General features: G+C 37.4%; 1 protein-coding gene across 1 annotated transcript in view; it reads right to left on the reverse strand.

Annotated features, from left to right (window-relative positions):
• SNX14 (sorting nexin 14) overlaps positions 1–23,378 on the reverse strand; it is a 1,453,711-nt gene that overhangs the window by 788,270 nt on the left and 642,063 nt on the right. Inside the window, exons 11-12 of the mRNA XM_044067476.1 lie at positions 4,561–4,587; positions 1,017–1,149 (exon numbers count right to left, since the gene is read on the reverse strand). Of these exons, the coding sequence (XP_043923411.1) occupies positions 1,017–1,149; positions 4,561–4,587 (160 nt within the window). The remainder of the gene's footprint in view (positions 1–1,016; positions 1,150–4,560; positions 4,588–23,378) is intronic.

The raw sequence follows: 23,378 nt of genomic DNA on the forward strand, positions 1-23,378 counted from the left end.
CTTGCAGAAGGAAGTAGTAAGTGGCACTATTCAACCATTTCACGTCCCACCTCAGAATGTTATGTGCACACACCAAGGGAAACAGGTTAAGTGGACGACCCACCCATGGCAAGCAACAGTGCATCCTAGGACGTCATTAAGTTCCACATTGGTCCTGATCCAGTTGAAATTGATCTGGGGAAGTTAAGAAGGGGTAGGCAGACCAAATAAAGAAAGGATGCACTGATGGTCAGTCTCAAGGAGAGAGAAAAAAATGGTTGATACACTTGAATGCATCACTCTGGATGGAACTGGCACTGTTTACTACTACTGTGAAACCCATGACTCCATTACTTTTGCTGGGGATCACACACTGACTGTAAATCCTGTGGAAGCTTCCAGATTCTCTTTATAATGTAAGCCACAAAGGGAAAGAAGGATATGATCAGAGGTCACACATTCTTTAACGGAGACAAAACTGATGAGGAAGGACTTTGGGGAGAGGTAGAAAAGGCCACAAAAAGGGAAGATACTACTTCACTTAGAAGGTAATGAGCACATGGAATGGGAACCCTTACTAGAAAAACAATTGACTCATTTAAAAGTACATGTAATAACTATTTTTTTTAAGGGGGGAGAGACAGCTGCGGAATGTTAGATGGAACCCTTGGACAGACCAGAAAAACAATGCATCTTCTGCCAACTTAAACAGGTAAGGAAGGTATGGGAAAGTAGGTGCCTAAACTCCTTTTAGTGGACTTCAAGGAGACATGCCAAACAAGGCAGTGACAACCAATTGCAATAAAAAATGTGAATGTGAAGTTACTTCTGAAAATAATTTTAACACCAGAAAACTCCATTAAGGCAGTCAAGGAAAAATGCATGATGCTGCATTAAAATAAATACATCTCCAAATATTCAGTTAACCCAAGTAAAATAATAACCAATACAACTGAAGAATGGTTTAACAGTAGAAATGCCTGATGACAATTACAGTAATTCATTTAAAAAGGAAAAAAAAATACACTGCCACTTACAACATCGTCATCTCCTTCAGTTAACCCTTGTGTAGGCAACATAGCCCCTTCCATGGTGGTACTTTTAAAAACTCCTTTTATTTTGCTGCCTATGCGGCTGATTCCAAATGACTCTCCCCGTTTTTGAGTGCTCCTGAACATTGTGCAAAACAATTTAAGATAAAAAAAGACAAAAATAAAACAAAATAAAAACAGCACAGTGGATCAGGATACATTGTGTGCTCATACAGTGATATACAGCAAATAAGACATGCAAGACAAGCGAGCTATTTGGGCATTAGCAATAAAAATCTTTACCAAGGTTATAACTGAGCATCCCTGCAAGTTACTATAAATCCAAGGAAAACAACCACCTGCACAGTGAAGCAGTTATTTCAACCCATCTTCAATGATTCAACATACTGTGCTATACTACCATAAAAAGGATTACTGTTTATTCTCTCAATTTAAGTATTGCACCAATTCCTCCCATCCCTTCTCAAAAATATACAATATCTGGGAATATGCACTACTTCTTCCTATGACACCTTCAGGTCATATTCCACTGTCTACAAAGAAACAGCTCACTTGGACTTTACAGGTAAACAAAGACAGTTTAATTATACCTCTGTAACTGTGTTCCATAATGTGTTCTTAGCATCTGTATACATTTTTTTTTTGTTTAACATGCACCTTTTCTCCTTTAATGAATAATTATGGATCTGCTGAACTGAACATTGATAAAAAGTGACTTGCTGTGCAAATTATTAGTATATATTACAGCAAACTTTTTTTCAGAAATGCTTCAAAGATGACTTCCAACTGTTAAAAAAGTGCTTAGAATATACATTATATAGGGAAAGTTTCTTTAGGAGACATACTGTGAAATGAAAAAACAGTTAAAATTAAGTTAAATATATCTTTCACGAACTCAAAAGTGAATATTGTTACTTCTCACCAGCTACATGCTTAGAATGTTCTGGTTGTGACAGTCTTTTAACAATACATATATCCATGCAGCCTACAACCATGTACAGTCTATAGTGGCGCCAAACTTACTTTAAAGCAGCAGGGAGAGAAGGCAAAATGTCAGATGGGAGTGTTAGAATTGACTGGACATGAGGGAAAAGAGATGCAGATGAAGATCCCTGGCTCATGGAGGCAGTCTGCCCTAGAGATGAAGGCTCGGTGCAGTTATTAACATCTTGTGAACAGCTAGCTCAGTGTTATGAAACATATCCCAACAGGCAGCGATCGTATGTTAGTGAAAAACAAAAACAGAGACAAGACAAACATTAGCTACACAGCTTGCATTCTTCTCTAGGGATGCTATACAGCCACTCAGTTCTGCATAAGCTTCCTGGCTTAACAGGTTGTAATGCCACATTCATACTGCCTTTACAACAAGACACATAACAGACATGATAATAAAGCATTGGCATATTTATACAATACATTTCTAAGTATATAAAGAGCCGGTGCATTTAAATGGTGCCTGAATTTCACAATACATATACTCTGAATGTTTTCATTCCATATTTAAAGTACAGAAATTAAAATTCACTGGGGTTGCACAGCAGGCATTACATATCCAGATGACAACAGAAAATAAAAACTTTTTAAAGGTGTCAACAGTACAGTCACAGGAAAAACCAACACAGCAAAAATATGATGGCAGCAAAAGTAAAGGGCAGATAAATTGAGCAAATACCACATCAAGCTTGAGATAAAATCAATACAGCTGAGGATGGAAAACAATGGCTTAAAAGTGAAAAAAATCAATAATGGGTCAGTCAACATAAGTACCATTCTAGACAATAAGGCACAGGAAGGAAAACTCAGTGATGGCATTACGTAGAGGGAAGTGCGAGCAGGAATGGCCACCTTAAAGCAGGAATGTGGAAGGCAGGAACAGAGTTTAAAAATATACGTGTCATTCCATGAATGAGTAGAGACAATGATAAAATAAAACAATTAGTAAGACAAATTAATTTTAACAACAACCAGCAAATCATACGCAAGATTCTGCAAAAAAGCTTGTTCACTGGCAAAAAGATGATGAATTCAGTCATAATGTAAAATTCTTCTTTTACCTCTGATGCCCTGCAGAATAATGCTGCAAAGTAATGTAAACTTAATGGGGGCTACTCCAGTCTCTCATACACAAAACTGTCACATGACTATCAAACATACTGTAATCATGGCTGACTCCAATGTGCTTCAGTGGAAATAAGTAGAGTAATCCAAGGTTAAAAATACAATGAGTATGATGTGTAACAAGGTTGTGTCTGCTCAAACTGTACCATAAATTAAATTTCACTGAACCACCACAGAATTAGACTGAGCAATGGCATGACTGAAGCATAAGAAAGAATTCTTTACAATGAATTCCTTCCATTACAAAATTATATCCATCGTTACCACCAAAATGGTTACTGTGGGGTGACAAACTGACATGCACATACATGTCTTCAAAAACTAACAAAAGAAAATAAACCATTCCACTAATCATCATCCTCCACTAAAAGGGAAGCAGCAGCTGCTGATATACGGACACAACTCTCACCCAGTCAACTCAAACATGCTCCTTAATTATAACAGAAACCAAAACCAGAAGCATCAGAAGGTACACATTTACTCTCAGAGTACACATCTGTGCACTACACTGAAATTTTGGTATGTTCAATTCCCCTGGAGTGTCAGATTGTTTTCTACTGGTCATAAAATAAAGCAGCATGTATGCCTGCAGTGACTGTAAAATGAAAATTACCAAGTGTCCGGGATACACTTACAGACACCAGAATAAGCAATAAACTAGAAAGTAACAAGCTACTTAAAAAAATGAAAATATTCTTTACCACAGGCAATTTTTCAACCAAAGTTGGAAAAAGAAATACCTACACAGTCTAATATGCCCTTGGGTTAACAAAGTGTAAAACTGCTTCTCTTTCACCACTTAACACAGATGGTAACAGGCTGATCTATCAGCATAATATACTCATTCTGAAGCACAACAGCAGACAAAGCATCAAGAACCCATGACTGCAAACTAGCATTATCACTTAGCAGCGGAAGCCTGTAATGTTATTAACAATGAACAGCATCAGCAACAGCACAGGAAGTATCAGTGAAGCCGCAAACACAAATAAGCTGAAACAAAACACTCCGAAAATACAGGCCAATAAACAGGCTAGTAAGTGCCCTTTGAAGTTCAAAGTTGTGACAGTAAGACTGACTGACCTATGAGAAATGGCAACAAGTCGACATGACACTCAAGGTTGTAGAAGGAACGTACAAGCAACACAAACTGCAGTTGTTACATTCACTACAAAATGCTATTTTTCAGACTAGGTTATTTTTAAGTAAAGCTTTGATAACTTGATATATACATATAAAGGCAACACAATGACAGCACATCCTTGTTATAAAGGCAGTATTTCTTCATTTTCTGTTAGGAGCACTTCCCAGACATGAGCAGCACAAAAATGCCTGGCATCAGCATCAAGTGGAAAACAGGCAGCTTGGACTGTTAAGTGCACGAACGGCATGCTGGTAGAATACTTACCTGAAATCATCCAAACTGATGCTACTTCTGTAAGAACAGGCATAAAGAGTTATAACTATGTCTAACAGGACCAAAACCTATTGTTTTAATAGAAAAGTCACATACCTAAATACACACAGAATTTGCTACCAGCTGGTAGATGGCAATACTGTCTTGAATATTTACAATACTATACACCATTTACAATAATGCCTACCTTAGTTTTTCATTATTTCATGAAGACATCAGCATTAAAAGAAAACATCTGAGCTTAGGAATTCCCTGTGTTACAAAGTCAATATTCCTGAATAGGGATTTTGTGTACATAAAAACTCAAACATAACAAAATAACTTAAGTGATATTTCATCTTCTGTGTACTTTTGTGTGACCGTAAATTAACTTGCTCTAAATCACTTCATTAGATAAGCCAATCAAAATCCACAACTAACTGCATTCACAAGTGATGACCATAATACGGATGGAGGACAGATATAATAAACACAATGGGGTGAGCCAGTTTTATCAAAACACAATAAACTGAAACATCAAATTCTGAGAAAGAGGACAGCTTACAATGCACAGATGCATATAACATGTCACTTCTTAAGTAGATAAGAAAATGTATCTAACAAACAGTAGTTGCAAGTGCTGGCTTAAAAAAAAATCAAAGTGCTAAGCTTGGATTAAATGAACATTAACTGGAATTTATAAATTTATAACACACACACACACACACACACACACACACACACACACACACACACACACACACACACACACACACACACACGCACACACACACACACACACAAGTATATATTTCAAGTTAAAAAAAAAGCATTTGGGTGTGTTAAAAATGAACTTTTACCTCCCTGTGCAGTCAGAAAAAAAACAAGACAACATGGCTTCAGTTACACAAGCTTTATCAGTATCTAAAATAAAAAAAAAAGTTAATGTTCCATCTGAGTTGTCTGTCTTCATTTATCCTTAAATAATGAGGTTTGGATCTGAGCATCAGAACCATCTCAGCCATTTCCACAGCTCACGAAAGCCAAAGACTCTCGAGCTTCAACCCTACCCCACAATGCATCTCTCCCAGTTACCTTGGCTCGAGTTTGCAGATTAGAGTTAAACAGACATAAGGCTAGGAACCCAGATGAAACCATATCTGCTATATGAAAGTAACGAAGTAAAGAGGAATGTGTCCTATCTGTTCCATCAAAGGGCTTTAGTAAGGCCTGGGGAAGGAGGGAGGGAAGTCAAGGATAAATGATGGACAACTCAAATAGAACATTATGGTGAGTACATAACTTTTTTATCTTAAGTTGTCAATCTTGATTTTACCCTTGACTAATGGGACAGAGTCCCCCAGCTACCTAGATCTTGAGCGGACTCGAGGAAGGACATTCCTGAGCACCACTGTACCAAAGAATACTCTTACCCCGGAGAGCAAGTCCAACTTGTAATGAATAATAAAGGTGTGAGGAGAAGCCCAAGTAGCTGCTGCACAAATGTCATCTACAGAAGCTCGAGATTGAAAAACTGCTGATGAAGCCATGGATCTTGTAGAATGAGCCTTTACCTTTCTAGGCAAATCCATATTCTTTTTGTCATAAATAAAAGCTACACAGTCTTTAGCCAACTGCCCAAGGTTACTTTGCTGACTGGTTTGCCAGTTTTGGTACTTGAAAAAGATACAAACAATTGGTCGGATTTCCGATAATCTTTTGTTCTGTGCAGGTAAAAATGTAACTGTCTATAAACATCCAAGAAATGAAGGGTGTATGCTCCTTTATTTGTAAAATTTGTAAAGAATACTGGAAGATTAATAGCCTGAATAATAATAGTACACAATAATACCTTAGGAAGAAAAGAGGGATTCGTCCTTAAGGCAACTCTGTCCTTAAGAAAAATCAAATATGGAGGTTTACAAGATTTGTTTGTGTCTTTCGGCTTTTCCCGGTTAGGGGTCACCACAGCGGAACTCCGGACCGCTAATGATTGGTAGTTGATTTTTACGTGCTGAGTTACCAGCCCTGATGCACAACCTTCAACGAAGGTACGCCCATTCACGCATGTCTCCACGCAGAAGATGCTCTAGCTGAGAATCGATTTACAAGATAAGCCTTGTAATTCTGAACTCCTCCAGGCAAAAGTTATTGGCAGAAGGAATAAGGTTTTCCAAGATAACTACTAAGGTCACATTTGGCAGAAGGTTCAAAGGGAGGTTGAACAACAGATTGTAATACTAGAGTAAGGAATAGGATTCTTAAAGGGAGGTTTTAACAAAAGAATTATTTTCAAAAATGCTTTGCACAACTTATGAGAAGCTAAGGAGTTATTCCCAATACCATTATGAAAGTTTGAAATCACTGCCAACTGGATTTTTATAGTAGAAGAGTCTCCCACATCAAAAAGAGAGGATAAGAATTCTAAACTCTTTTTGATAGGTGCTGAAAGGAGGTCAATATTCCTCACACGGAACCAAAAGGTAAGTCTCTTCCATCTGTCCCTGTTGAGGAGCTGGCTGGAGAACTGGATTAGAGGAAGGAACATGTTTCGAGGAAGAACAGGTCAACTGAGTGGCTGAGGCAGCTAAAGCCCTCTCTATGGCCTCGAAGGCCAAACATGCAGAAGAGGGAAGGAAGCCCAGAACTGACAGAAGCCAATGCCAAGCTAATACCAGCTGAAGCCCCAAGGAACAGGGATGGCTCTGAAAATCCAGGAGTCGGCTCCTGCCCCTTGGGCCAACAAGGCAGCTACAGCTCCGGGAGGTTTCTGGACCTGACATAGCCGAAGAACTCAGAGCTTGAATCGGTGTCAAAGTCCCTGCGACTCTCAGAACTAAGGCAGCTGATGCCAGACAACTCGAAGCCAAAAACTACAAGAGGTTGAGGAGGAGTAATCAACAGCGTAAAGGAATGTTCAGCACATGAATCTGGTAGGGCCAAGGGGGCACCTGAAAGTCCGCTCGCCCATAACATTTTTTCCACCAGTCTCTCTACATCAGTCTCTGTAAGGCTTTTGGTGGAATGGACAGAAGACAGAAGGAGACTTGGGTATAAGTAGGAAGACCTCTGGCAATTCCCCAGCAAAAGGATCAATAGATGGGGAATATCAGCATCTAGGTGCTTGCCAAGTTGAAATACTTTGTGCCGAATCACTGGGCAGTGAAGCATTGCTTGGAGTTTGGATCTGAGGAATCGAGCTATCAAACTGAGTCTGCGCCGAAAGTTTGAATGAAGTGGAGGGTGTCGGTGCAGACACCAAAGTATCAATATTTGTCAGAGCAGAGGAACTTTTTGGCACCAATGATTTTACTTTCTTAACAGATGTCACTGGAGAAGAAGGCATAGACATGCTTCTCTTCTTGGCCCTCCCAGAAGGAGATGAGATATCAGTTTTACTTTCTTTTGCAGATATATCCTCATTGAAGCCGTAAGGAATTAAACCCTTTAATATGAGTATTTTTTTCTTTCAACTAAGGCACAGTGACTGAAACCATGACAAATATTGCAATCTTCCTGCAGATGACGTGGTCCCCAACAGTATACAACACAAAGAGTGCAAGTGTGAAGAAGGAATTTTGTGGCTACACTATTGACATTTTTTAAAGCCAGAGGGGAGCCCTTAGGTTTGTCAGCCATACAACCAAGAAGAACACTTTCATCACACACACACACACACACAGACACACATAAGGAAAAAGAACAACAACAAGTCAGTCGTATGGTCACAAAAAGGGCAAATACAATCAAGATAAAGTTAGAAAGATTTTTTTTTTTACTAGAGGAATAGGAGGGCAGAGTACACTGAAGTGTATGGAAGGGAGAGAAATCTACCAACAATGGTAGGAAAGTGCAGAAACTGTACAGAAAGTGAAAGAAATACCAACAATGGTAATAACGAGTTTACGCAACTAGGGTAGGAGAAAAACGTGCTTCAACAAAGTATTAGTTTAAGGGTGTGCACACTTATGCAATCAGCTTATTGTATGGTTTTTATTTTTTTATTTTTCCCCTAACAGACTTGTTTGTTTTTCAATTGAATTGTACAGGTTATAGGTCACATTAAAGGTGGGAAAAGTTTTGAAATGATTTATTGTGGTCTCATTTTTTATATCACAAAAACCTGGCATTTTAACAAGGGTGTGCACACATTTTATATCCACTGTATGTTAAGATCAATGAAATAAACAGATTACAGAAAGTCAGTAAGACCCACAATGTTAAAAATCTGATAAAACAAATGAACACAGTCATCAAGACAATTAACAGAAATTCATGTGACATACGTAAATGGGATACTTTTCTGTGTAGCTAAATTAATAACAGATAAAAGTCTTACCTCCAAAAATACAGGGCAATAAGAGAAAGAAAGGGAAGAAATCAAATGCCATAATAGAAGTATCAAATAGAGAAACAATAAAGCAATTGACAAGAAGTGTCATTGTTACAGAGTATAGAAGAGTGAACAGATCAACAAAAATACTTAGAAAGATAAACGTGATAAAAACACTGCACAGTACTAGAATAGACCGGCAACTATTGTACACTATTGCAAATAAGATATCAGCACAGGCAGAAAAAAATTAGAAGATATGCAGATAAATATACAGGAAAAGTACAAAATAAGCAATTCACTGATGACCCAAAAAAGTTTTATAGAGTACTGGGAGACAAAGCAAAATATATAGAATCACCACCAATAAAAAAAAAAGAAATAGACACATTTTGGGGAAATATCTATGAAGATCCCGTGGAACGTAATAAAGATGCTGAATCGATAGAAGAGGTTTAAGAAACAGTAAGAAGTTCAAATGTACAGGACGTGAAATGGGATGAAGTAACGGCCAGAGAAATTGAAACAAAATTAAGAAAAACTCCTAAATGGAAAAGTCCAGGCCCGGATGCAGTACCTAACTTCTGTCTAAAAGTATTAACATCTTTACACAAAGGTTTTGCCCTGAATAAGAGGTACTTATATGCGCACCCAAAAAGATACCAACCTGGTTAACAACAGGAAAAATTATACTCTTCCTTAAGAATGAACCAGCAAGCTATCCTAAAAAGTATAGACTGATAACTTGCCTTCCGATAGTATATAAACTATACACTGGAACTGACGCCATCAGAGTTTATAGTCACTCTGAAGAAAATACAATCATGGCAATAGAACAAAAGAAAGTCATATGGCACAAAGGAACACCTGTTGTTAAAGTCATATTGGAGAAATGTAAAAAGGGAAAAATAAGTATGGCATGGATAGATTACAAAAAAAAAACATAAAAACATTTGGGAGCTTCCCACATTCATGCATAAAGGAGTGCTTACAGACATATAATATGCACCCTGTATTAAGCAACTACATTACAGTGACCATGAAATAGTGGCAAAGAATTTTGCAGCTAAGCCATGATAACGGACAAATTATTATCCAAGGGATAAAAATTCAAAGGGGGATATTCCAGGTTGACTCTTTGTCACTGCTGCTGTTTTGTCTTGTCCTTAACTCATTAAGCTGTCTACTTTACAGATTAAGTCACAGTTACAATTTGGCTCCCAGAAAACAACAACGTGAAAAAACTTCTCAGTTTCTTTTTGTGGAATATTTAAAACTGTATAGTTCATCAGAAGAAGGGCTGGAAGTACAACTGGTAGTGGTCAAAACTTTCTAAGATGATATAAGAATGTCATTTAGTCTTGATAAATGTGGAAAGGTAACATTTAAAGCAGGAAAGCTGAAGCACAAAGAAAATATCAGTCTGAGACCAGAACGTGATATAAAGGAACTTGAGCAGGAGGGAGTGTATAAATATTTGAGAACTGATAAAGGACTGGCAATAAAATATGAACAAATGTGAACAAAACTCAGTAAGGAATATTTCAGAAGATTAAAATTAATACTGAAAGCAGCCCTGACATCTAGGAACAAAGTCCAAGCTATAAACCAATTTGCTCTTCCTGTTCTAACTTACAGTTTTGGGGTGACTGACTGGCCCCAAAAGGTACTGGATCAGTTCAACAAGAAAAATGCTTCACATTTATCAAATGACATACAAGAATCATTGTATACCAAGATTATATACTCCTCATTCTGAAAGATGTATGGGCCTCCTCTAAACTGATTGCATGTATAAATCTGAAATCATAGGACAGCATACATATCTTCTGACCTCATCAGATCCAAACACAGTGAAAGTTTTAAAACATGAAGAGAACAAGTTTAATTAAGATGACCTCCTTGTTTAGTTTAACAGAAGAATATCAGTGTCAGTCAGGAAGGGAAACCAAACCAGAAGTACATAAAAATCAAGCAGCATCTGAACGTGCCAAAAAAAAAAAAAAAAAAAGAAAGAATATAAGGAGAAGGATCAGATGAGAAGGCAAGAAATGTGGAAAAGGCATAAATATAGCTGCAAGTACAGAAAACTCCTGGAACAACCTCGTGTTGATCAGGATCTAATGTAGGAATGGTTTAGGAGAGGTGAATTTAAACCAAAAGATGAAAGGCTAATATTGGTGGCCCAAAATAGCAGACAACATACATGTTGGTTTACAAAGTCCATTGAGCATGTGGGAGAAACAGACAAATGCAGGTTCTGTAAAACAGAACGAAACAGTCACACATCTTGTTGCTGGGTGTGATACACTAATGGCAGAGGGCCTTGTATACTGAAAGGCATAATAATGTGGCAAGACTGTTGCATTGGGGATTGTGTAAATATTACAATATTGAAGAAGCTGAGAAGCATTGGAAACATGGGCCACCAAGTATTGCAGACAACAGTGAAGTTTATATCGCATTACCAACAGCTCAAAAAATAGATGCAAGAAAACCAGATCTAGTAGTCCATGAAAAGACGACAAAAGTAGCACTGATCACTGAAACTGCTACATCCAGTGTTTACAGTGTCTTACATACAGAGAGACACAAAGTCATAAAATACCAGGATTTGCAGGCATAAACAAGGGAAATATGAAGGACGGATACCCAGACATTCAAATAGTAGCAGGAGCAATATGTTACAGAAAAAGGAATTTACAATCCTATTTAGATGTGATACAGATACATGTAACTCCATATGAACTGCAGGAGGAGTCAATTCTGGGCAAGTTACAGGTGCTGTGAAGAACACTTTTGGCTAACATCACAGATCGAAACAATATTAATTTTACAAACTTGAATTATACTTTGACTTAGGAATGGGGCCCATTCCTTTCATGGGATAAGAAACCCAGAAGACTTGGAGAAATTAAAAGGGTCAAAGCCTGCTCTTCTTAATACACACATTTTTCTGTTCTTAAAGAAAGAGGTTTGATTTAATAAAAACACTTTCTTCATTTCACTCTGTTTAGTATGGGCTATTCCTAACAATGCTATAAACATAACTTATACATCTATTTACAATTTTAGGTCACTCATAGTTTTCCATATGTTGAGAACCAGCATGCTGTGCTACAAAATATATATACATATATATACGTGTGTGTGTGTATACATTCGTGACTTTCATATCATTGAGACAACAATGTCAAATGTTTAAAAACACGAACACCCAGAATATCGTATTTTCTCTCCTGGCAAGTAACCACTTGGCCACCATGGTGAACTTTGCCCTTTTATAGGTTCATAGGTGGGTACTAGGCTATTGGCCCTAGGGCCTACATAAGCCTAGCCAAAAATGTACCCTGGCTTTCGCCACCAAGAAAATTATTTTCCTGTGCCCCTGTCGAGCAGAGCCACAGAAGTGATCCCCGGGGTGAATTTCTCATCTCCCATCCAATTATCAAGATTTTTCTTGAAGAGTACTAATGAGGAGCTCTGTTTGACATAGCTAGGTAGTCTGTTCCAGAGTATGGGACGTCTCTGGGACAGGAATCTATCCCTCTAGCATGTTCTGTTTATTGTGGTGACAAGGTTTAGGTCCCTAGAGCATGTAGCTCGGAGGGATTGGGATTTCTTTAAGTGGAGCATGTCCAACAGCTCTGGGTTTGACATAGCTTTGTATGTTAGGCAGAGATCGCCTCTGAGTAGGCGATATGCGACGGAGTAAAGCTGCAGTATTTTGAGACGGTCTGTGTAGGGCATCTGTTTGAGGCCAGTAATCCTCTTTGTGAGGTATTTCTGTGGCCTTTCCAGTTGTTGTAGACGTCTTATGAGGTACATACCAAAAGGAGCGTTGTACTCTGTTAGAAAAATATGTATTAATGTGTGTATGCTTAATGCCAAATTAATAATCAAGTGTTTTTAATATGCTTTTCATTCTATTTTTCATGCATTGTGACTTATACAAATTGAGTTTCATATGAGACTGAAAATATGCTTTTCTAAAACTGCAGCATGCTTACTGAAACTTGCAAGTTGCCCTCTGACCTAGTAACTGCTAGCACAGCAATATTCTTGTTTATGCCTTGTGGAAATGTACTTGAGAAGCAGGTGTTTATCTGCTAGGTCAGAAGCATATGAATGAACAATACTCCATATTATAAATGTAATGATTATAGACAAGCAGAACCATGCAAACAGGCTAGTATTGCGAAACTTGTACTGGGATACAGAAGGGAACAGTGTAGCAAGCTGTTCATTGCCCCAGGAATGTTTAGCACTTTACAAATCTAATAGACTGCCACATGTTAGTTTGACTAAGAACAAAACTTTAAAATGGGCAGACTTAGGTGAAAAAGTCACAAGGTGGGGAAAAGCAGACAGAATTAGAGCTCTCTGAACAGGGAGTACAGAAACAAAAATTGAATTGGATCACACAGACACACCCAGCTGTACACTAACAGGCTAGTGAGAATAGCTTATTGGAAGAAGAGGAAAAAGCCTTGCGAGACATACCAGACATTCTTTGGTCAGCAGGGAAATCAGATGTAGGACTAATACGAACAGCAGGACCAGTTACCATAATGCCAAAGTCAGCTTTTAGGCCCCAGAAAAGACAGTATCCCTTGAGAAAGGATGCAGAGGTAGGAATCAAACCTATCATAGCAGCCTTACTTAAGGAAGGAGTCTTAACAGAATCTCCTGATTCACCATGTAATACACCTTTATTTCCTGTAAAGAAAGCAAACGGGGAATGGCATATGGTCCAAGACTTACAAGCTGTAAATAATGCAGTTATACCCAGGGCACCAACGGTCCCAGATCCACATACCTTACTGAATGATTTAAAGCCAGAACAGAAATATTTTTCAGTGGTAGACATTAGTAATGCATTTTTCTCGATACCGATACACCCTGACAGCCAATATTGGTTTGCATTTACATTTCAGGGAAAGCGGTACACATATACCAGATTACCACAGGGATATTGTGAAAGTCCAACAATATTTGCACAGGAAATGGCAAGCAACCTGGCGGGATTTATCCCACCGAAAGGTAGTCAGATTCTACTTTATGTAGACGACATTCTGCTGGCAGCCCCCACCCAGCAAGAATGCAAAGAAGATACGATAGCTTTATTACAATTTTTAGCTACACAAGGTCACAAAGTAAACAAAGACAAGTTACAGCTTTGGAGAAAACACGTTAAATACTTGGGATATGTAATATCCAAAGCAGGTAGAATATTAGATGAAGACAGAAAAACAGCGATTTTACAAGCACCTAGACCAACTACCAAGAAGGAAATGATGTCCTTCCTGGGAACTACTAATTTTTGTCGAAGTTGGATACCGAACTATGCTTTGGAATCTGCTCCACTGGCCGACTTAATATTTTAGAAGCCGATGGCAGCACAAGATTTATTACAATGGACACCTGAAGCAGAAGCAGCTTTCTGTAAGCTGAAACAATTGATATCATCATCCTTGGTTTTAGGATTACCAAACTATAACAAGCAGTTTATTCAAACTGTAGATTGTAAGCAAGGTTATATGACATCAGTATTGACACAGCAACATGGGGACAAACAACACCCCATAGCTTACTATTCATCACAGTTAGACCCAGTGGCACGATCCCTGCCCCACTGTGTACAAGCAGTAGTTGCAGCTGCAATGGCAGTGCAGGCTTCAGCCTCAGTAGTGTTATTCCACCCTCTCACATTGAGAGTGCCTCATGCAGTCGCAATTATTTTACTGCAAGAAAAAGTAGCATATCTTTCTCCAGCTAGGCATCTTTCCTGTATGACCATACTGTTGAGCCAACCTCATATGACAATTGAACGATGTACAACTTTGAATCCGTCAACTTTGCTTCCAACCCCTGCAGATGGCAAACCACACTGCTGCCTGCAGGAGATTCAACAAAAGACATTACCAAGACAAGACCTTACGGATGTTCCCTTGGATGATGCCGAGGTGACATGCTATGTGGACGGCTCGTGCAGGAGGGGTCCTACAGGACAGAACCTAGTGGGGTATGCAGTCGTTTCTGATACTGAAACTTTAGAAGCAAAATCTTTACCACACAATTTATCTGCACAAGCAGCAGAATTGATTGCCTTAACAAGGGCATGTACCTTAGCAAAAGGTAAGAAAGTGAACATTTCATAAAATAATGTTTTTTTTAAGTAAAATGTTTTTTAATACATATTTATATACATATTTAAATATTATTTATTAAATGAAAGTATTTTTTAGTGAATGTGTTTTATTGTTGTAGTAAATTATACAAATTAAATTATATAATACAGTTTTTCTAACTTATTTTAAATGAAATTGAGAGCATTCTTAATAATTTATTAGTGTGAAATTTGATTAGTGCATTTATAATGTAGAGTGTATTTGATAGGTTGTGATGTTTTTAATTAGGTATATAAGGTGTATTTGTAATTGATTATTCATCTGATGAAGTCCATTTGTGACGAAAACGCATGTTTTGTGGAAGGCGTTCATACGTTATTTGTTTTGTGCTTGGTGTACTTGTGGTTGAATTAAAACTAAAGGTGTTTGCTATCCTGTCTCCGGTACTTGGTTTCCGTGGAGTTTGGTTTGGGACATTGCTTGCTTTTCGTGGTTTAGTTAGTTTTTTTTGCGAGCCATGGAGACGGAGACGCAGGCAAAAGCTGGAGGGACAGATGATTTAGGTCAGTCAAGAAAGCTCATTGGTCAATTAACCGAGCTTATTGACCTATTGACGCCTTTGTGTAAGTCCTTCGTGAACCAGGAAGTGAAAGCGACGAGTAGCACGGAGGGTGAAAATGGAGATTACGAATTTTGTGGCCAAAAAAGTAAGCGGAAAAGAGAACTGCATAGCGCTGAAAGAGCGAAAGGGGAAGGAGAAGAACCGAAGGGTAGTAACTTCAACCCCGAAGTGTTACCAGCTATTTTTCGTGATGAACAGGATGAAGGAGTGACGTATTTTTTTGGCAATAAACAAGTCTCAGCAAAGGCGTTGTCCACCAGGTACTGTCAACCACAATAAACCTATAGAAATGCAAGAATGGCTGAAGAAACCATTCTGTTTTAACTTTAAAGATAATAAACCACTTGGTGGTTCAAACAATGATTCTTACAGTAAAAAAATGGACAATTTGTACAAATTGATGTATAAATACAAAAATATAGTGATAGAAAATGCATACTTGAATGAATGTCTTAAACGTGATATTGTCCCGAAGGGACTAAGGACTTGGAAATATCCAAATAACGTGCAAATTGGATCTAATTTTCACAAAGAATTGATAGATGTATTTAATAAATGTGGCTTGGATGTTGTTAAATTGATTATAAAAGAAAATAACAGAAGCCTAGAAAACCTTCAAATACAGATAGATGCTCTCGATGTTTTTATTAGAGATGATTTAATATTTGAAATTGAGCTAGAAAGACAAAAATATTTTAAATTAAAAGAAGAAGTTGATGAAAAATGTAAACTACTGGTGAATAGGAAGATGGATAAATTAAGGAGGGATATTCAAGATTATGAAAATCAGGTTAGTTACCCAAAACCTACTGTTTATAAATACCAGTATGATAGTCATTATAACTACAATGAAAATGTTATAGGAAAACCTATAGAAAGTGATGAAGGTTTTGACAGAGATAGAAATGATTATGACACGGAATTTCCCCCCTTAGAAGGAGCTGGAAGGGGAAATTGGACAGTAGCAGCAAAAAGGTGGAATGGAAATTTTCAAAAGCGAGGGGGGAGAAGGGGGAGATACTAGATTTAGTGACCCCTAACCCGAATGAAACTAAACTCACTACAAATATAGTAGTAGAAGACCATAAACACACTCTAGGGGGCTTCACTATTTATAACTTTAGTAGCTTAGAGTTGGATTCTCAGCACTTTAAGTTATTGGAAAAGGGCTTCAAGTTTATACCGTTCATAAAAGGTAATTCTACACAAACTTTAATAGATATGAAGCTTTTTCTTAGGAAATTGAATTTAGAGTTGTTGTTCCACAAAGAAGGATTAGGTCCAGATACTAAAGTAATGGGGAATCAAATAGGAGACAAAGCATTAATTAAAAAATCCATTTTCAATCCACCTATTCACTTACAGTTAAGAAACTTTGAAAAAATAATGGAAAAAGAAGTTAGGAACATGGAGAAAAATATAAAGTTTAATAAAGCCCATCACAACCTTTACCCCAATGAGCATCAAAAATTAGAAGAGTTGAAAAGTAGCAGGGATATACAGGTAATGAAACCCGACAAGGGTGGAGGTATAGTTGTGATGGATGTTATTTTGTATGAAGGAAAGATGAATGGAATTTTAAGAGATGAGGTGAAATATAGTGAAGTTTCTAGAAATGAAATAAATATGGCCTATCAAAAAATAGACAACATACTAGAAGGTATGTTAATAGAGAATCTTATAGATATAAAAACTTATTCTTTTTTAAAGACAGAGAAACCGAAGATTCCAGTCATATTTGGAATTCCGAAAATTCACAAAAATAGTTTGGACCCCCCACTGAGACCCATTGTCTCAGCGGGGGGGTCCAAAACTAATTCTTTAGCCAAATATGTGGATGTTAAGACCAAACATATATGGGTCCAAAAAGAAGCTATTTTAAGAGACTCATGGGATTTATTGAGAAGTTTAAATGCAGACTTAATTCATGATGACTTAATTTTTGTCACAATTGATATTATTGATTTATTTGGTTCTATTCCCTATGAGGCAGGTATGTGTATGTTTGAAGATGAACTTTTTGGAAATACAAGGTTGACCCAGGAAGAAAAGGTAGTGTGCACAAGCTTAATGGATTTGGTATTGAAAAACAATTTTCTCATTTTTAATGGTGAATTTTTTCGACAGTTGCAAGGAGTAGCAATGGGAGCTGCTTGTGCACCTACCTTTGCAGACTTGGTCTTGGCAAATTGGGAGGAGAAGTTCATTTTTAAATCAACTTTTGTTAAATATTGGACGTTATACAAGAGGTTTCTCGATGATATTTTAATCTTTTGGATAGGGGGACTAGACACTTTAAAGGACTTTATTAAATATATAGGAGAGACTACGGAGTTCTTGAAATTCACATATAATTATTCCAAAGAAAGCATACAGTACTTGGATGTAGAAATAACAATAAAGAATAAAATCTTTGAAACAAAAGTTTATAGAAAACCCACATATGTGAATTCCTATTTACATTTTAAGAGTGCCCACCCTTTTTATACAAAAAAGAATATAGTGAAAGGGCAGTTCGTAAGGGGGTCCAGGATGACAAGTAATGATGACAAATTTGTTTTAGAATGTGATTTGTTGGAAAAAATGTTCCTGGAGCGAGAATACCCAGTAGAGTTTATTAAAGAAATTAGGGTTGAAGTGGAAAGAGGAAGATGTGATAGGTTTAAACCTATTCTTGGTATAAGAGAAGATGTGTATGAAAAGGAAAATAGAAAAAATGAAAATTTTCAGCAATCCCTTACTCTTGAATATAATTTATTAAACAAAAACATAAAAACAGTGTTTTGTAAAGAATGGGAAAGATTCAGGACCCTAACAGATTTAGAAGGACTACCGAAAGATGTACCTAGGGTAGTGTTTAAGAATACTACTAATATTAAAGGATTTTTAGAAAACAATATGGGAAATAACACAAAAATGGAAAAGGGAGCTAGAACTAAAATGGGCACTTATAAATGTGGGAGATGTAAACAATGTGAGTACATTATTAACAAAGATAAAATATTTTTGGTAAGCAGAGAAAGATGGTTAAACAGTAAGGGTTATTATAACTGTGAATCCAGGGGCCTAATATACCTAGCTATATGCGTGGAATGTCCTTCATTCTACGTAGGAAAGACAGAAAGAACTTTAAAGAGACGAATATATGAACATATGTATGATGTAAAAAAGGAAAAAGAGACAAATGCTATTTTTAGACATACTAAGGTATGTTCAAATGCAAAATTTCTGTTTTTTGTTCTAGATTATGTAGGTACAGACATTAAAGGGGGCCCCTGGGAAGAAATAATAGCCTACAGGGAATTATGGTGGCAAGTGGCTTTAGAAGCGAATAACACACCTGGATTAAATGAAAATATTTCAATTTTACCCTTACTTAAAATGAGATCTACAAAGATATGAAAAACAGGGTGTAGTTAATGGTTTTCACCAGTAGATGTCCTCCTTTCATAAAATAATGTTTTTTTTTTTTTAAGTAAAATGTTTTTTAATACATATTTATATACATATTTAAATATTATTTATTAAATGAAAGTATTTTTTAGTGAATGTGTTTTATTGTTGTAGTAAATTATACAAATTAAATTATATAATACAGTTTTTCTAACTTATTTTAAATGAAATTGAGAGCATTCTTAATAATTTATTAGTGTGAAATTTGATTAGTGCATTTATAAAGTAAAGTGTATTTGATAGGTTGTGATGTTTTTAATTAGGTATATAAGGTGTATTTGTAATTGATTATTCATCTGATGAAGTCCATTTGTGACGAAAACGCATGTTTTGTGGAAGGCGTTCATACGTTATTTGTTTTGTGCTTGGTGTACTTGTGGTTGAATTAAAACTAAAGGTGTTTGCTATCCTGCCTCCGGTACTTGGTTTCTGTGGAGTTTGGTTTGGGACATTGCTTGCTTTCCGTGTTAAAGTGAACATTTATACTGACAGTCAGTATGCTTTTTCTACTGTACATGTTTTTGCGCAACAGTGGAAAAATAGAGGAATGATAACATCTACTGGTAAACCAATTAATCATGCGCAACTTATTTTAGACTTGTTAGATTCAATTCAGTTACGTAAGAAAGTAGCTATTTGCAAATGCGTAGCTCATACGAAACAACAGGACAGAATTTCAAAAGGTAATGCACGGGCTGATACAGCTGCAAAGCAGGCAGCCTCAGCCACAGAAACTTTTCTTTTGAGCGAGGAATTACAACCTTCAGAGATTTTAGATTTAGAAATGTTAAAAACAATGCAGACACTTACTACAAATATTGAGAAACAAAAGTGGATAAAACGAGGAGCAATCCTCGCAAAGGGACTGTACATCTCCAAGGAAAAGAAACCGATTTTGCCATCTAATTTGTTTAGATATGCAGCGTTGTTGAGCCATGGGCAGAGCCATGTCTCAACAGGGGGGATGGTACGGTTAGTGAATCGAGTATTTACAACCTATGGGTTTACAAACTATACAAAATATTTTTGTGCAGCATGCCATGTTTGTAACAAGCATCATGCACAAGGGGCATTGAAGCCTAAGCGAGAGAATTTTCCTACACCACCGTATCCGTTCCATACTATCTGTATGGATTTCATAGAATTAAATAAATGTGAGAATAAGAAATATTGCCTTGTTATTATAGACATGTTTTCCAAATGGGTAGAAGCATTTCCAACCAAAAATCCAGATGCAGCTACTGTTGCAAAGGTCCTCGTTAAAGAAATTATACCTAGATTTGATATACCGGAAAAGATTTATAGTGATAACGGGACACATTTCGTAAACCAAACAATCCAACAACTCAGTCGTTATTTTGGGATATCGTTAAAGAATCACTGTGGGTACCACCCTCAATCTGCAGGGCTAGTAGAGAGGCACAATGGGGTATTGAAGAATAAGCTTAGGAAGTTGATAGAAGAGACACAGAAAAATTGGGTGCACTGTTTGCCTTTAGCACTGTTGAGTATGAGAACTGTTCCAAATGTAAAGGGATTAACTCCTTTTGAAACTTTGTTTGGGAGGGCATATTATACACCTCAGTGGAAACCTCTCATGTCTACAGAGCAGGAGGCTGACAGTTCACTTGCAGGATATATGAGGCGATTTTTGAATAACAAACTTTTGCAGTTAAATTCTGTTTCAGATAAAGAGCAATCAAAATCGGAAGCACCAGTAGCCCCAGGCACCTGGGTCTGGGTGAAGATTGTGAAACGGAAGAATTGGAGCTCTCCGAAGTGGGAAGGTCCATACCAGGTACTACTGTCGACACCCACTGTAGTTAAGATTGCAGAACGAGCTTCCTGGATTCATTTGACACACTGTAAACTGGTTAAAAACTTTGAACTGGACAAAAACTTTGTTACTATTGCACAACAAGAACAAAATGGCCAGATACAGAGCGAGTAGAGACACTGAGCAACTTCAGAAAACTTGTATGATTGTTTTTATTGCAATACTGATCACACTGTTCTTTTTGCTGTGGCCGTTCTTTTTTCCTGCCACAAAGGTTGAACTGATTAGACGTAATGAACCAAACATAGACTGGCATCCGAACTTTAACACTTATCAGGCAATTACACGTGTGTACGCAGAGACTTTTAATGTTTCGAACTGCTGGGTCTGTACAGCCATACCAACAGCATATGGGGGTTTATTAATGACTGCTATCCCCCTAGGGGTCAATGAGACCTGGGAAAATCTGTTTTTTGACACAGTTGCTATTAAAGCACAAGATAAGGTAGCACTGTATTTGCCTGTGACACAAAAAGGAATTGTATGTTTTTATAAAAATGACTCCATCCAAGTTGGATGGAGTAAATGCAATGTTACAGTACAGTATAAGTGTTATAGGAAACCAAATGATTTGAGTGGATCTTGTAGTACAGATTATGACTCATTTTTGAAATCTATGCATAAAACTCTTGATCAGGTACAGCACAATCCTGTACTTTTCAAACAGTTATCAGTGATAGATAGGAAAATGTTTCATGCAGGGCAGTCATTTCGTAACAAAGTAATGACTAAGGTAGAGGATTGTTATTTTGCATGTGGCAAAAAGGCATATAAACGGTTACCTGAGAATTGGTCTGGCAGTTGTTTTTTGGGATACCTGGTTCCGGCCATCCGACACACTGCAGTTTTGCCTCAGGGGAGTATTAGAAATACTTGAGACGTAACCAAAAAGACTGTTAAGAAACCTGAGAATCCAGTGGGACGAATCGAAGTGGGGTGGAAAGACCATTGTAATGTGGGAACCAAACTTGTGCACATGGACTTGAGCGATGCTGTTATATCCTGGGCAGGTATATCACCCATGTATGGCGGAGTCAAATCAATATGGGAGCTGCGAAAACTGTCCAAACTTCTCGAAATAATGAGTAATGCAACTTTTTCTGCCCTTGAAATGATAACTGATGAACTGAATGCCATGAGAACTGTAGTGCTTCAAAACCGAATGGCTCTTGACTTCACCCTAGCGGAGAGAGGCGGAACTTGCGCTTTAATCAAAGAAGAGTGCTGTGCGTTCATTCCTGACCATCAGCAAGAGATCAACGACCATCTCGAGGTGATTCAGCAAGTGTCGGCCATGACCAAACCAGGCCCAAACCCTCTGACAGAGTTTTTTCAGAATGCCTTCGGGGGTGGGGCTCCATCTTTATGAACATATTGATTGCTGTTGGGGTAGGATTACTCCTAATAGGAGTTTGTATTTGTTGCGGAATCCCCTGCATGAAGAAATTAAAGAATTCATAGATATATCCGTATCTGAGACTATGTATCAAAGTACTGAATTTGAAGAGCTGCTAGAATGCGAGACACTTTCATAAAAGTTTAAACTGAATGACTTTCTTAACTGCAAATCCTGAATGGAAGAGGTTAGGAAAAGAAGCAAGCTGTTTATCCTTTTTTGAAAATAGAATAAAAAGTATTAACAGGAGGGAGATGTTAGAAAAATATGTATTAATGTGTGTATGCTTAATGCCAAATTAATAATCAAGTGTTTTTAATATGCTTTTCATTCTATTTTTCATGCATTGTGATTTATACAAATTGAGTTTCATGAGAGACTGAAAATATGCTTTTCTAAAACTGCAGCATGCTTACTGAAACTTGCCCTCTGACCTAGTAACTGCTAGCACAGCAATATTCTTGTTTATGCCTTGTGGGAATGTACTTGAGAAGCAGGTGTTTATCTGCTAGGTCAGAAGCATATGAATGAACAATACTCCATATTATAAATGTAATGATTCTAAACAAGCAGTCTTGTTCGGAGGATGGGAACCTCTGCAGTTGCAGTAGTTTAGAGATAAGGTAGACAAAGGATTATTAGAGAAATGAACAGCTAGCATTGTGCTTGATTTAGCCGTAGTATCTTGAATGTAACATAACAAGTATCTAACTGAAAGTAACCAAACCATATCTACGCTTCTATTCCAATATTTGGGATGTTTTGGTGGTATTGGTCGGTTGGCGTTTTTGGATGGATACATGGGGAGTCTATAGCAGCGTCTTGAAGGTACTGGTGATATAATTACACTTGGTGGTATATTTGTTTCGGGCAGACTTTTCGGAAGACATATTTGGTAACTGGAATTCCCTTTTTGGAACGAATTTTGGCATTATTTTATTCGTGGACAATAATATTTGTGGGTCGCTAAAGATTTTCAACAGCCACGTTCTTTTTGGGCCTATATGGACTATCGTGGAACTATCAACAACATATATATGGGACCCACCCATGGTTCG

This window comes from Protopterus annectens, chromosome 1.part0 (genome assembly GCF_019279795.1).
Source record: "Protopterus annectens isolate FY-2018-M chromosome 1.part0, PAN1.0, whole genome shotgun sequence".
Taxonomy (NCBI): Eukaryota; Metazoa; Chordata; order Ceratodontiformes; family Protopteridae; genus Protopterus; species Protopterus annectens.